This window comes from Loxodonta africana, chromosome 11 (genome assembly GCF_030014295.1).
Source record: "Loxodonta africana isolate mLoxAfr1 chromosome 11, mLoxAfr1.hap2, whole genome shotgun sequence".
Taxonomy (NCBI): Eukaryota; Metazoa; Chordata; class Mammalia; order Proboscidea; family Elephantidae; genus Loxodonta; species Loxodonta africana.
The window spans coordinates 14666449-14680755 of record NC_087352.1 but is presented as its reverse complement, the minus strand read 5'-3'; the positions used below and the strand labels follow the sequence as shown (position 1 = coordinate 14680755).

The 14307-nt window shown below is 52.7% G+C and overlaps 1 protein-coding gene across 10 annotated transcripts in view; it reads left to right on the top strand.

The window, feature by feature from the left end:
• The first annotated feature begins 2690 nt into the window (after positions 1-2690).
• Positions 2691-14307, top strand: part of SLC8A2 (solute carrier family 8 member A2) — a 28747-nt gene continuing 17130 nt past the window's right edge. For 7 of the 10 annotated variants that reach the window (XM_064293905.1, XM_064293911.1, XM_064293908.1 and 4 more), the window contains exons 1-3: positions 2691-3378; positions 9306-9988; positions 12515-12937. In XM_064293905.1, coding sequence (XP_064149975.1) covers positions 2704-3378; positions 9306-9988; positions 12515-12937 — 1781 coding nt within the window. In that variant the 5' untranslated portion in view covers positions 2691-2703. The remainder of the gene's footprint in view (positions 3379-9305; positions 9989-12514; positions 12938-14307) is intronic. The other 3 variants (XM_064293912.1, XM_064293914.1, XM_064293913.1) reach the window with 1 other exon arrangement.

Below are 14307 nucleotides of genomic sequence, written 5' to 3'. Positions count from 1 at the left end.
ACACCAAGAATCCAAGAGGCATGTGAGGCAGAACTGGGGTGCTTGCCACTGACCCAGCTGGTGGTGGGCCCACAAAGCTAGAGAGAGAGATGGCCCAGGGAGATGTTGCCACCTCCCTGGGACCCGGAGCTGATGCCCGCCATCTGCTATCCCACCTCCCACTGTGGGCTCAACCTGATCCTTTTGCCCCTGGATTCTAAACCTGGATTAGATTTCAGGACTGCTGGTGGGCAGGAGCCTCAGCAGAAGGGGCCTGGCTGTCCCAGCTCTCAGAGACAGGGCTCGGACCTCTTGGTCACTCATTTCACAAATATTTATCTTCGTGCTTTTTTCCCTTGAAGCCTCTCCTGCCAAGGCCCCAGTGAGAGCAAACTAGGTTGCAGGAAAAAGGATCAAGCTGACCTGCAGGTATGAGAACACTCATAGGCTGTCCCTGGTCTCCCTTGAGGGCTGCAGCAGGAGGGATAGGTGGCTAGACTAGAGGAAGGACTTCCCAGGCCATTGCCCCTCCCAGAGAGAGGCAGTTAAATGCTTTAGAGGAATTCTTGACTCCTAGGTGGCCCCCCTATCTCCTAAAAGCCTGGGAGGAGGAAAGGAGAGGAAAACGGGAGTCTTTGCTTTGGATCCTGGCGGGTTTGTAATTATGCCTAAGTTGTTACTAATTAGGGGGCTGCTAATTAGATGTATCATTAGGGGCCTTGCCAAGGGGGCTAATTGCGTGGCGGCCCTTTAAGAATCACCCCTCTCCCCCGCCCACAGTCTCTCTCTCTCTTACACACACCCACCCACCCCCCCAACCACACACACATTCACTCCGTCCCTCTCCCGGGACATTCTGCCAACAATCTGCCTCCCTCCCCCACAGGAGCTAGTTCCCAACCTGTGGGTATGTGGGGGTGTGTTGGGGGAAGGTTATGGGTTAGACTCAGAGAAGAACTTTTCAGACAGAAATGGGAGCCACTTGGAGAAGTGAGGCTGGTGGCCAAGAGAGAGGTCATGGAGGCTCAAAGGACACCCCCTTCATCCTTCCTTTTTTTAATAGGCTACTGGGTGGGTTACCATGGCAACGTGAGGGTGGGAGAGAGGAGCTAGGAGTGGGGCCCCCTCTTTCACCTGGAAAGAGAAACTGGGAGCCATGGAGTTGGTACCCTGTGAGGTTGGGCAAGTTATTTCACCTCTCTGAGCCTTGACCCTCTCCTCTGTGAAATGAGTGGGGACTCCCCAAGGGGGATGGCGTCATTTTGGAGAGGGTGGTCAGAGAAGGCTGCACTGAGGAGGTGACATCTGGAGACCTGGAAGAGGAGGGGGAACAAGGCTTGTGGATATGTGGGAAAGAGTGTTTCAGAAAGGGGAACAACATGTGCAAAGCCCCTGAGGCAGGAATGTGTCTCATTTAGGTTTCCTCCTACTTGGTGTATATGTGCTGCAGAATCTAGAGTTGGGGCTCCCTGGGTCTGGAGGGCTTGTGTATTTGCATAAATGCATGCTCACATCTGAGGGCCACCAGGTATGGTTGTGCAGGTTGTGCATTGCACAATGGTATTGGGCTGAAGAGGGCAAGTTGGGGCTGAGCAAGGACCCACAGACCTGAAAGTGTGGCTGGATCAGAGTGAGGGGGAGAGGGTGGGAAATGGGGTCAGAGAAGGAGAGGGGATCAGATTTTGTGGGGTCTTCTGGGCCATGTTGAAAATGATGTGAGCCAATTTGCATTTTTAAAGGAAACCTAGGCAAGGTTAGATGAAACACAGAAATAGCTGCTCAAAGCCAAGACCAGAGGCAGGGAAAGTAGCATTAAAATGGGACAAAAAGCCCAACACAGGACCTTATACGTCACAGCTGCTAAGGAATTGTGCAATTTACAGAAATCCAGAAAAAGCCCAGATCAGAGACCCAGGAGACTGGAGAGAGAGACTACTGCCACCATTACGGGGAGAGCTGCTCTCTGTCCCTCCCTCTGTGTGAGTGAGAGATCCTCCAGCAGCCCCTCCCAGCTCCACTTGAGAAAGATGCCAGAACACCTGGCACAGCCCAAAGCTTCAAGCAGGAGCCCTTCGAGGACCAGGTGGAATCACCTGTGCATTTAAGGCCCCCAACTCCCAGCCCCATACACTGAATGATACAGTTCTTATTCTTTTGTGCTTGGCTTCATGCATCCATTGTCAGGTCTGTGGGATCCGTCTGTGTTGTTGGATGTATCAAGAATCCATTCCCTTTTCACTGCTGTGTAGTATTCCACGTGGGCTCCATGCTGTGTTGATCCATTTTACTGCTGATAGGTATTGGGGTGTGTTTCCAGATTGGAGCGATTAAAAATAAAGCTGTTATGAACATTCTTGAATGTGTCTTATGGACATGGTTCTCTGGAGTGCACACCACAGAGCAGAATTGCTGGGTTGTAGAGTGCTTGATTTTCAGCTGCCATAGGGACAGCCAAATTGTTTCCCAATTCCTGTACACACCTGCAGTGCGGGAAGGTTCTCCTGTCTTTCTTGATCTTTCTGCACCCTTCTCTCTTGCCGGCTTTCTCTGTGTCTGTTTGTCTCTGTTTCTGTGTGTCTCCCTCCGTTTCCATCCTCCCTGCATTGGTTCTCAGTTTCCCTCCCATGCTCCACCCCCAACAAGCCTTGACTCTGCGTGATGGGGAGGGATTTGCTCAACTCACCCAGAACCCCCCTTCCCCTCCACAGGACCCCGCCACCCCCCATGGCTCCCCTGGCCTTGGTGGGGGTCGCACTCCTCCTGGGGGTGCCCCCTGGCTTGGGGGCGGCCACCCCGACCCCCTCCCCACCGCCTCCCCTGGCCAATGACAGTGATGCTAGCATGGGGAGCTGCCAGGGCTCCAACCGCTGTCAGCCGGGGGTCCTGCTGCCTGTGTGGGAGCCCGACGACCCATCTCTGGGTGACAAGGTGGCGCGGGCTGTGGTCTACTTTGTGGCCATGGTCTACATGTTCCTGGGCGTGTCCATCATCGCTGACCGCTTCATGGCCTCCATCGAGGTCATCACGTCCAAGGAGAAGGAGATCACTATCACCAAGGCCAATGGTGAGACAAGTGTGGGCACCGTCCGCATCTGGAACGAGACTGTGTCCAACCTCACGCTCATGGCTCTGGGTTCCTCGGCCCCCGAGATCTTGCTGTCTGTCATCGAGGTCTGCGGTCACAACTTCCAGGCGGGCGAACTGGGCCCAGGCACCATCGTGGGCAGTGCTGCCTTCAACATGTTTGTAGTCATTGCCGTGTGTATCTATGTTATCCCGGCTGGGGAGAGCCGCAAGATCAAGCACCTGAGAGTCTTCTTCGTCACTGCCTCCTGGAGCATCTTCGCCTATGTCTGGCTTTATCTCATCCTTGCTGTCTTTTCCCCAGGCGTGGTGCAGGTGAGCAAGGACCCGCAAACCTCCTCTTTGGTGCATGTGTGCCTGCAGAATCCAGAGAGGTGACTCCCTGGGCTTGGAGAGCTTCTGTATTTGCGTAAATGCATGCTCATATCTGAGGGCCACCAGGTATGGTTGTGCAGGTCGTGCACTGCACAACGGTATTGGGCTGAAGAGGGCAAGCCAGAGCTGGAGTCCAGCCCAAGCTCCCAAGCCTCATCTCTGGATAGCATTGCAGGCCCTGGCAGGGGCTCATCTGCCCAGAGGGGGCACTGTTTTGCAATGTATCCACTCAGATTTTGCAGTGTACTCACCCAGAAGGGGCACCTTCTAACTCCAGCAGAGGCGCTGTACATACTAGCAGAGCCCCTGAGATCTGTATAATGCATGCTGCAGTTCACAGCCTAGCCAGGTATTGGCCAAGTGTGTTCGCATGTTTTCCTACACCCCCGGCTTTTGCATAATTTATTCCTGCTGTTGCAATAAGGCATTCCCTTTCTGCATAATTCATGCTCCGCTTGCATAATCCAGCCTGGTGTTTTCTGACAGAGATAATTAGTTTGGGTAACTTGGTGTGATTTGCATAATTTATCCATGAATTTATATGGAGACATGCCCACATCTGCATAATCTAGCTGTCTTTGCCAGAGATGCAGCCATGGTTTGCATAACTCATTCATTATTCATCCCTGATTTCTGATGTTGGGATATTTATGCCACTTCAGTGTAATCTATACGCACATGTCATCCGATGTAGCTATAAACACAGTGACCACTTTGCATAATTTATCCCAACAGTGAGACAAAATTTTGACCCCCAGCTGCATAATTGGCACTGAGCTTGTATAATTTACACCAATATTTGCATAATTATTTACCTCTCTTTGGCCCAGGTTCTAACCTGCATACTGCATAATCTTTCTTTAAATATTTGCCTAATTTATTTCCCACAATCCCACTGCAGCCATCCACATTTGCATAATTCATTGTGGGCTTGGCCTAATTCATTCTCATGCATGCATAATTTATGTAAGGAAGCCCAGGATTTGTTCATATGTGTATGATCTATTCACGCCTTTCTGTCATGTTTTTGCCAGTTGTAGTTTCTTTCCAGGAAGAATCTGAAGCTATAAGTATAAAAATGCTTTGCACATGACACAATAAAGGCAGAACTGAGGGATCAGAAATCACAGTGAGGAAAGGGGGAGAAAGTAGCCCCAGAAGACAGGATGAGAGAAGGAGAGAGAAAGTTACTGCAGCAGACCCGTGGCTATAGCGCTGAGCTTCCTGGCTGCCATGGCGAAAAGTGCTGACCAATGCATCAGAGTTCTCATGTGCTGTGAAAAAGAATTATAGACACCATGGGCAAGAGGTGGGGTAGGGGTGGAGATGGAGGAGATGTTTCCCTGAGAAGGAACTGGCTGAGCTGTAGGGAAGAGAGAAAGAGAATAAAATGCCCCAGCTCTCAGTGGAGGAGCAACCACGGGCGATCCCTCTGGGAGTAATAATGGAGACCAGCATTTGGGGACATTTTCACTAAAGACCTGGACGAACTGGGGTTAGACAAAGATGACCCTAATTCTCCCCAGATGCAGTGCTCTGGACAAGTGAGAGGACAGGTCCCAGCTCTGGATTTTCTCCAGAATTGCTGTGTGACTTTAGGCAAAGCCTTACCTTTTCTGGGCCTCAGTTTTCACACCTGAACCATAGACAGGGTTGAACTAGACCATTGGTACTTGACTATTTATACCTAATGCCCTCCTTTTTATACCAAATATTTTGTTACATCCCCTTTGCTCTTAGATACTACCAACATATTCTTACTCTGAAATTCGTAGATAGTAGAAGAGAGATCTTGTAGACTCAGGGGTTGGTGGATGGACCCTGGAGCCAGATGACCTGGATTCGGATCCCACTTCTGTTGCTTACTAGCTATGTGACCTAGTTACTTACCTTCTCTGTGCCTCAGTTTCCCCACCTATAAAATGGGGGTCATCATAGTACCTCCCTCATTAAGGCTGCTATGAGGAACAACTGAATTGCTATGTGTGAAAGGGCTTTGAACAGTGTTCCTGGAACAGAGCAAATGTTAGCTATTCTTACCATTAATTAATTTGTCTGTACACCTGTGGGGAGGAGCTCTGGTGATGCAGTGGTTAAGTGCTCGGCTGCTAACCAAAAGGTCAGCGGTTTGAACCCACCAGCCACTCTGAGTGAGAAAGATGTGGCAGTCTGCTTCTGTAAAGATTACAGCCTAGAAAACCCCATGGAACAGTTCTACTGTGTCCTATAGGGTCGCTATGAGTCGGAATAGACTCGATGGCAATGGGTTTGGTTTGGGTTTTTTTTTTTTTTTTTTTGGTGTACACATGGGAAGGAGCCCTGGTGGCACGACTGTTAAGCTCTTGGCTGCTAACTGAAAGGTTGACTGTTCGAAGCCATCCAGCAGCTCCATGGGAGAAAGACCTGGTAACCTGCTCCTGTGAAGATCACAGCCTAGAAAACGATATGGGGGCAGTTCTGCTCTGTCACATGGGGTCACCAGGAGTCGGAATCGACTTGACAGCATCTAACAACAACGTCAATACACATGGGAGTCCCCCAAATCAGACTCTTTGCCGTCAAGTAGATTCTGACTCATAGCGGCCCTATAGGACAGAGTAGAACTGCCCCATAGGGTTTCCAAGGAGCAGCTGGTAGATTTGAACTGCTGACCTTTTGGTTAGCAGCCAAGGTCTTAACCATGGTGCCACCAGGGCTCCCCATGAGAGTCCCAGGGTAGTGCAAATGGTTTAGTGCTCAGCTGCTAGCTGAAAAAGTCTGAGTCACCCACAGGCACCTAGGAAGAAACGCCTGGTGACCTACTTCCAAAAAACCTGTCATTGAAAACCCTATGGAGCACAGTTCTACTCTGACACACATGGGGTCGCCATGAGTTGGAGTCGACTCCCGGCAACTGGAAATGATGGTGGCAACCAGTAAACATTCCCAGATTTCCAATACCCCCTGTCTCAGTGGGAATGAGCCCCTCCCTGGGGTCATGTTCACGGTGCCCGGGGGCCATAGAAGGAGGATGAGGGTTTGAAGCTTCTAGAATCATTTTTTATTGACCTGCATGGAGGAAAGCAGATCTTAGGGGTTTGAGATTGTCTTCTGATTAACAGAGAATTTCCCCCATGGTATATACAGAGGGTCAGTTCAGTTAGTCTAAGATGAGAGAGGTCACTTCACAGCTTGTACTGAAAATTGCGTTTCTTTCCACAAGCCTGCCTGGTAGCTTTATATGATTTTACTGTCTCCAAATCTTGCCTTTTCTCTGAACCATCAGCTAACACAGGGACAATAGAATGCAGAGATTGGATCTTAAAAGTTATTTTCTCTACCAGGCTCATTTTTTAAGGTACTTCTATCACCAAAAAGTCAGCAGTTTGAATCTACCAGCCACTCCCTGGAAACCCTATGGGGCAGTTCTCCTGTGTCCTGTAGGGTCGTTATGAGTCAGAATCGATTGCAACGGGTAAATGGAAATAATCTTTAATCTTTTCTTACCTCTACTGAGAAAGGTAACATCTGGGTTTTTTACATGATTGTTTTCAAGGCAAACTACCAAGTCTTGGTGGCGGATTTCCCTGGTATGCTCAGGCATGTGCATGTCGTGGGCAATGAGAAGACTGAGTCCTGACCCTGAATGAACCTAAAACAAACAAACAAACAAAAAACAGCTGCCGTGGAGTTGATCCCAGTTCATGGTGACCCCATGCGTGTCAGAGTAGAACTGTGCCCCATAGGATTTTCAAGGGCTGATTTTTCAGAAGTCGATCACCAGGCCTTTCTTTCGAGGTGCCTCTGGGTAGACTCAAGCCCCCAACCTTTTAAGGTTAGCAGCCATTAATGATACCAGCGATGATAATGGTGATGTTAATAACGGTAGGAATTCCATATCTTGCGTATTATTTTCCACATGCCAGGAACTGACAATGTTAAGCACTAGGGCTGCATGAGTTCCTTCCATCTTGGGGATGTTCCCACTGTACAGATGAAGAGACTAAGATAGGCATCCTTCTTCTGGAAGCGGAATCTGAACTTGGAGCCGCCTGGCCTCTCTGGGAGGCAGCTTGCCAACATGGGGACTCGTTTTATGAAGCTGAAACTTGACGAACTAAGCTTGTGCGTCTTTTAGAGTTGTAGTCCTGTCCCCAAAGGGAGAATCTGGCAAGGGCTGTCATTACTAGGGGGCAACAGAGGAGGGGCTTTGGGAGAAGTGAGCAGAGAGGAGACCGTGGATGACGGGTGGGTGTGGGGAAGTGGGAATCATCCCAGGAGGGAGGGAGCAATGGAGCAAGGAGAAAGGAGATGGAGGGAGAGAGAGGCAGGAAGGGAACTAGGCTCTGCCTCTTGACAGGGGCTAGGACTGCAGCGCAGGGATATGTCTGTTGCTTGGTGGTGGCTGAGGATGTCTGGGTCCCCAATACCTGGGACGGCTGGTTCTCAGTGTGATAAATGGTGGATGGATGAATGAATGAGGAGATCAGGAGACAGACAGGCAGACAGAGGGAGAGAGAAAGACCCAGAGAAGAGACCGAGAGAGGGAGAAGTAGCTCTGGAGAGACACAGATATTGAAAGAGATGGAGTGGACCGTGGAGCACATCACCAGGGAGAGACAGGTATCTCCAAGAAGCTATCACAGAAGAACGTGGAGACAGGAGACCAGAAAGAATGAGAGAGAAAAAAGGAAGAAAGACGGAATAGGAGGAAAGAAAGAAAACTGAGATGCAGAGAATGAGACAGGGAAAAAGGCCAGACACAGACAGAGAGAGATGGGAGAGGCAGAGATGAAAAGAGACAAGAGCCAAACAGACACAGAAACAAAGAGTCAGAAAGGTATAGAGAAAGGAGGGAGAGAAATGGGGTAATGTGTGTGTGAGACAGAGGACAGCAGGCAGAGAGAGATGGGGAGAGGCAGAGACGAGCAAAATGAAAAAAAAAAAAGACCCACTGATGTCAAGTTGACTCCAGCTCATAGTGACCCCATAGGGTTTCCAAGGCTGTAAATCTTTATGGAAGCAGACTGCCACATCTTTCTCCTTCAGAGCCTCTGGTGGTTTCAAACCGCTGTCCTTCTGGTTAGCAGTTGATTTCTTTAACCACTGCACCACCAGGGCTCGTTTAAGAGCAAAATAGAGAGAGAAAAAGAGGGGCAGAGTCAGAAAGGAAGAGATGAAGAGAGGGGAGAGGGAGAGAGACAAAAAGGGGGTACTGATAAAGAGAAAAACAGAAACAGAAATAGGGAGAGGCAGAAATGAACAGAGACGAGAGCAAAATAGAGACAGAAAGAGACTGAGGTAGAGAGAAATGGGAATAATGAGAGAGCGCCAGACAGAGAAACAGACAGAGAGGAATGGAGAGAGGAAGAGATGAATAGAGACAAGTGCAAAATAGAAACAAAAAGAGAGAGAGATGGAGAGAAATAACATAATGAGAGAGAGAGAGAGAAATGGAAAGAGGCAGAGATGAACAGAGACAAGAGCAAAACAGAAAGAGATAGAGGGACAGACAAAGAGACAGAGGTGGAGAGAGAGAAATGGGGGTAATGTGTATGTGTGTGTGTGAGAGAGAGAGGCAGACAAACAGAAATGGGGAGAGACAGAGATGGAATGAGACAAGCGAAATAGAGCGGGACAGGAGAGACAGAAAGGAAGAGATGGTGAGAGGTGGGGAGAGGGAGTGGAATGGTGGCACTAGAGAGGCAGTGATGGAGGAGAGACGTTGAGAGACACCAAAGGTAGCGGGAGCCCAGGCAGGGAGGAGCAGGTGGGAGCCCCCTGGCGAGGGGGGCAGGGCAGGTGGCTGGTGGGCGCCCCCTGGCGGCGGGGGCGGGGTGGAGCGGGCGCCCCCTGGCGGCGTGTCCTGACGCCGCGTTCACCCGCAGGTGTGGGAGGCGCTGCTGACCCTGGTCTTCTTCCCGGTGTGCGTGGTGTTCGCCTGGATGGCTGACAAGCGGCTGCTCTTCTACAAGTACGTGTACAAGCGCTACCGCACCGACCCGCGCAGTGGCATCATTATTGGCGCCGAGGGAGACCCCCCGAAGAGCATCGAGCTGGATGGCACGTTCGTGGGCGCAGCCGAGGGGCCGGGGGCCGAGCTGGGTGGCCTGGGCCTGGGCCCGGGCCCGGGCCCGGCTGAGGCGCGCGAGCTGGACGCCAGCCGCCGCGAGGTCATCCAGATCCTTAAGGACCTCAAGCAGAAGCACCCGGAGAAGGACCTGGAGCAGCTGGTGGGCATCGCCAACTACTACGCGCTGTTGCACCAGCAGAAGAGCCGCGCCTTCTACCGCATCCAGGCCACCCGGCTGATGACCGGCGCAGGCAACGTACTGCGCAGACATGCGGCGGATGCGTCGCGCAGGGCCATCCCGGCCGAGGGCCCTGGAGAGGACGAGGACGACGGTGCCAGCCGCATCTTCTTCGAGCCCAGCCTCTACCACTGCCTGGAGAACTGCGGCTCGGTGCTGCTCTCCGTCACCTGCCAGGGCGGTGAAGGCAACAGCACCTTCTACGTGGACTACCGTACCGAGGATGGCTCGGCCAAGGCCGGCTCCGACTATGAGTACAGGTGGGTGCCCGAGCCCCTAGGCCTCCTTGGGCGCTGAGTGGGGAGGGTTGGCTATTCACAGGTCATGGGTTCACCATCCAGCAGCTGGATCCTGCTCGCCCACCTCCTGGCTGCTCCTGGAGCCCACCCTTACCCCCTTGTGATGCCCCTAAATACTTGAGCCTCATTCCCTAAGAATAATGACATTCTCCTACATTATTACACTCAGAAAATTTAACATGGAATCAATATTATTATCCAATCTACAGTCTATGTTCACATGTCCCCAGTTGTCCCAGTTATTCCTTTATGGCTGTTTCTTCTTTCCCTCTCTCTCGCTCTCCCTCCCTCCCCATCCAATCCACTGGTTGTATTTGGTTGTCAGGTCTCTTTAGTATTCTTCAGTCTGGATCATTTCCTCAGCCTTTCCATGACTTTCATGTTCCTGACCCTTTCAAGATGACAGGCCAGTTACCTTGTAGAACGATCCTCAATTTGGGTTTGTCTTGTTTCCTCACGATTAGATTCAGGTGGTACACTTTCGGCAGGAATCCCAGGAAGTGGTGCTGTGTCCTCGTGGCATCATCTCAGGAGGCACACAGTGCCCGTGGGTCCCACTACTGGTGGTGTCCAGTTTGGTAAAGATGGTGCTATGGGCAGTGATGCTTCAGTGGTAGAATTTTCACCTTCCATGTGGAAGACCCGGGTTCAGTTTCCGGCCAGTGCACCTCATGCCCAGCCACCACTCATCTGTCCTTGGAGGCTTTGTATTTTTCTTAATTCTGAAAAGGTTTCAACTGAGTTTCCAGGCTAAAACAGACTAGGAAGAAAGGCCTGGCAATATACTGCCAGAAATCAGCCAGTGAAAACCCTACGGATCACAACGGTCTGATCCCATTGTGCATGGGGTTGCCATGAGTTGGGGGCTGACTCGCCGGCCGCTAACAACAGGGACAATAATAGTAACCGTAGTGAACATTTACCAATCACAAGACACATTTCAGAAACAGCACTGAGCCTCTGATATGCATGGTGGGAAGGGACTGGGAGGAAATAACATATTTTCCGGATTCACTAACACCCCAGAGTCATTTGCTGCCCTCAGCCCTGCCAGGAGGAGCCCAGTCATCCCCTGTCCCCTCCCAAAGTTTCATCCTGACCAATCTAATGCCACTGCCTCATTCCCCTCCCCCATTAAAAGCACCTGCTTCAGAGCCTTACACAACTGTCCCTCTTTTAAACCTAAATCAGGTTATGTCCTTCACCTGCTCAGAACCCCTCCTTTGGAGTAAACACCAAAGTGCTCACGAGGGGCAACCAAGACCCTAGAAGAGCTGCCCTTTCCCTCTCTGACATCTTCTCCCACCTTCTCCTCTCACTCCCTCTGCTCCAGCTACACTGGTCTCCCTCTGTTTCTCAGACACTCCAGGCCTTCTCTTGCCTCAGGACATTTGCACTGGCTGTTCCCTCTACCAGGAACACTCTTCCCCCAGATCTCTGCACAGCCCCCTCCCCTCACTTTCTACTCTCTCTCTTCCTCCATTTTTCTCCATAGCACCATCTCCGCCTGACATCATATTATATAATTGCTTCTTATCTAACCCCTGCACTTGAGTGGACGCCCCACCAGGGCAAGGACTTCTGTCTGCTCTGGTTTTGGGCTGCTTCCTCAGCACTTAGGACAGTGCCTGGCACACAACAGGAGCTCCATCTTTATCTGTTGGATGAATAAACTGTAATTAAATCATTCAATGTGTGATTGTGACTGTGACATGGCTCTCCCATGGGGCTGTGAGCCTTGTAAGGACAAGGCCTGGTCACTGCCATGTCCCAGCCACTACTGAGCACAGAGTTGGGCACTGAGCAGGCATTCAGGGAGTGTTTGTTGAATGAATGAATGATGGCAAGTTAAGGAGTGTGGACTTTCTCTTGAGAGCACCTGGGAGCACAGGAGGGTTTTGTTGGAGGAGTGACAAAGTCGGTTCTGTCCCCTGCTACTCCAAATGTGGTCCACAGACCAGGAGAGTCTGCATCCCACATGGGAAGCGCAGTGTTGAGCTACGGAATCAGAATCTGCGTTTTAAACAAGATCCCCCACGGGATTTGTGTGCACATGGCGGAAGTGAAGAACACTCCGGACCTCGTCCTCTCTGGGATTTTGCATGTGCTGTTCCCTCTGCCTGGAGCCTCCTTCTGCTTTGTTTCCTCTTCCAGCAGCCTGTCCTGATCTCACCCTCATCATCTGTTTCATGACTGCCCTCCTAATACCTATGCTTCCTTGGAGGGAGGGACCAACTCTGTCACCTTAACATGCTGCATCTCCTCTTCCAGGAAGCCTACCTTGATTCGCCCAGTATTACTTGTTTAATGCCTGTTCACCCTCACACTTGTGAGCTCTCCTGCGATGCCCCTCCCTATGGGAAGCCTGCCCGGGCTACCCCCACCACACACACACACACAGACACACAGACACACACACACAGACACACAGACACACACACACGCTGCCCGACCCTCACCCTGTTCTCCCCTCCCTCCCCACTGCAGCGAGGGTACGCTGGTGTTCAAGCCGGGGGAGACCCTGAAGGAGCTGCGCATCGGCATCATCGACGACGACATTTTTGAGGAGGACGAGCACTTCTTCGTGCGGCTGCTGAACCTGCGTGTGGGCGACGCGCAAGGCATGTTCGAGCCCGACGGCGGCGGGCGGCCCAAGGGGCGGCTGGTGGCGCCGCTGCTGGCCACCGTCACCATCCTGGACGACGACCACGCGGGCATCTTCTCCTTCCAGGACCGCCTGTTGCACGTGAGCGAGTGCATGGGCACCGTGGACGTGCGCGTGGTGCGCAGCTCAGGCGCGCGCGGCACAGTGCGCCTGCCCTACCGCACAGTGGACGGCACGGCGCGAGGTGGCGGCGTGCACTACGAGGACGCGTGCGGGGAGCTCGAGTTCGGCGACGATGAAACCATGTGAGCGCGCGGGCTGGGAGACGGGGCGGGGCCGGGAGACGGGGCGGGGCTGGGGGAAAACGGGGCGGGCCCAGGGTAGGGCAATGCCCCTGAGATGGACTGAGCTAGGGGTGGGATCGAGGAGGCGTCAGGGCTGTAGAAGGAGGGGAAGGCCAGAGAGGTTCGGAGGCAAAAGAGGCTGAGCCAGAGTAGACGGTGCCCTGAAATGGGTGGGGCTATGGAGGCGGGGTAGGGAGAAGGGGTGGGACCAGGGTAGGGCAGTGCCAGTGAAATAGATGTGGCGGGCGGGCCGGGCTGTAGAAGTGGGCGGGGCCAAAGAAGTCCTGCGGCTTGATGGGTGGAAATAGGGCAAAGCAGCGCCTTGAAATGGGTGGGGCTGGGGGGGCAGGGCCGGAGACTGAGGGCAGGGCATGATCAGGGCGGGGCCTCCAAAGGCTCTGAGGCGTGAGGGTCTGCCCAGTGCCCTGAAATGGATGGGGTTGGTGAGGCAGGGCAGGTTCAGGCGAGGGGTGGGACAGGGAGGAGGGGAGAGGGGGCGGGGCAAGGGAGGGGCTAGGGAAATAGGGCAGGGCCAGGGCTGGGTGAAGGTGGGGTCTGGGAAGGGGGGCGGGCCTGGGAGAGGGCAGGGACTGGGAGAGGGAGGCTGGTTTTGATGGGAAGAGGGTGGGGCCTGAGGAGGAAGGAGGATGGAGAGTGGAGGGAGGGCGAGGTGAGGAGTGATGGGATGAGAGAAGCAATAGGAGCCTGAGGAAAGGGAGTCCTGGGGAGCTTGATTGGTAGCTGGTGGAGATGGCGTGTGGGCTGAGAAGGGGGCAGCCTCATGGAGACGAGGGGTGGGTCCTGTTGACATGGGACAGTGTGGAAATGGGGGTGTGGAGAAGGGGCAGCAGTTGCGGAACTAAGGAAGCCTAGGAAGAAGGCAAGGCTAAGGAGATGGTGGGGGGGACCTGGGAGGTGGAAATGGGGTAAGGGGTGGAGTTTGTGGTTCTGGGGAAGAACCTGAGGAAATAGACCTGGTGGTGCAGTGGTTAAGAGCTCAACTGCTAACCAACAGGTCAGCAGTTCGAACCCACCAGCCCCTCTGGGGCAGAAAGATGTGGCAGTCTATTGCAAAGATTACAGCTTTGAAAACCCTAGGGGGCTCTACTCTGTCCTACAGGGTCACTATGAGTTGGAATCAACTCCATGGCAGTGGGTGGTGGTGGGTAAGCGGTGTGTAGGGGAGGCTTTGGGAAAAGATGAGGTAGGAATAAGGGGACCTGGGAAGGTGAGGGTAGGACCTGGGAGACAGTGGGGAATAGAGAGCTGAGATCTGGGGAGGTGGAACGGGGTCTGGGGAGATGGGTTGGACTCACAGATACACACATGTA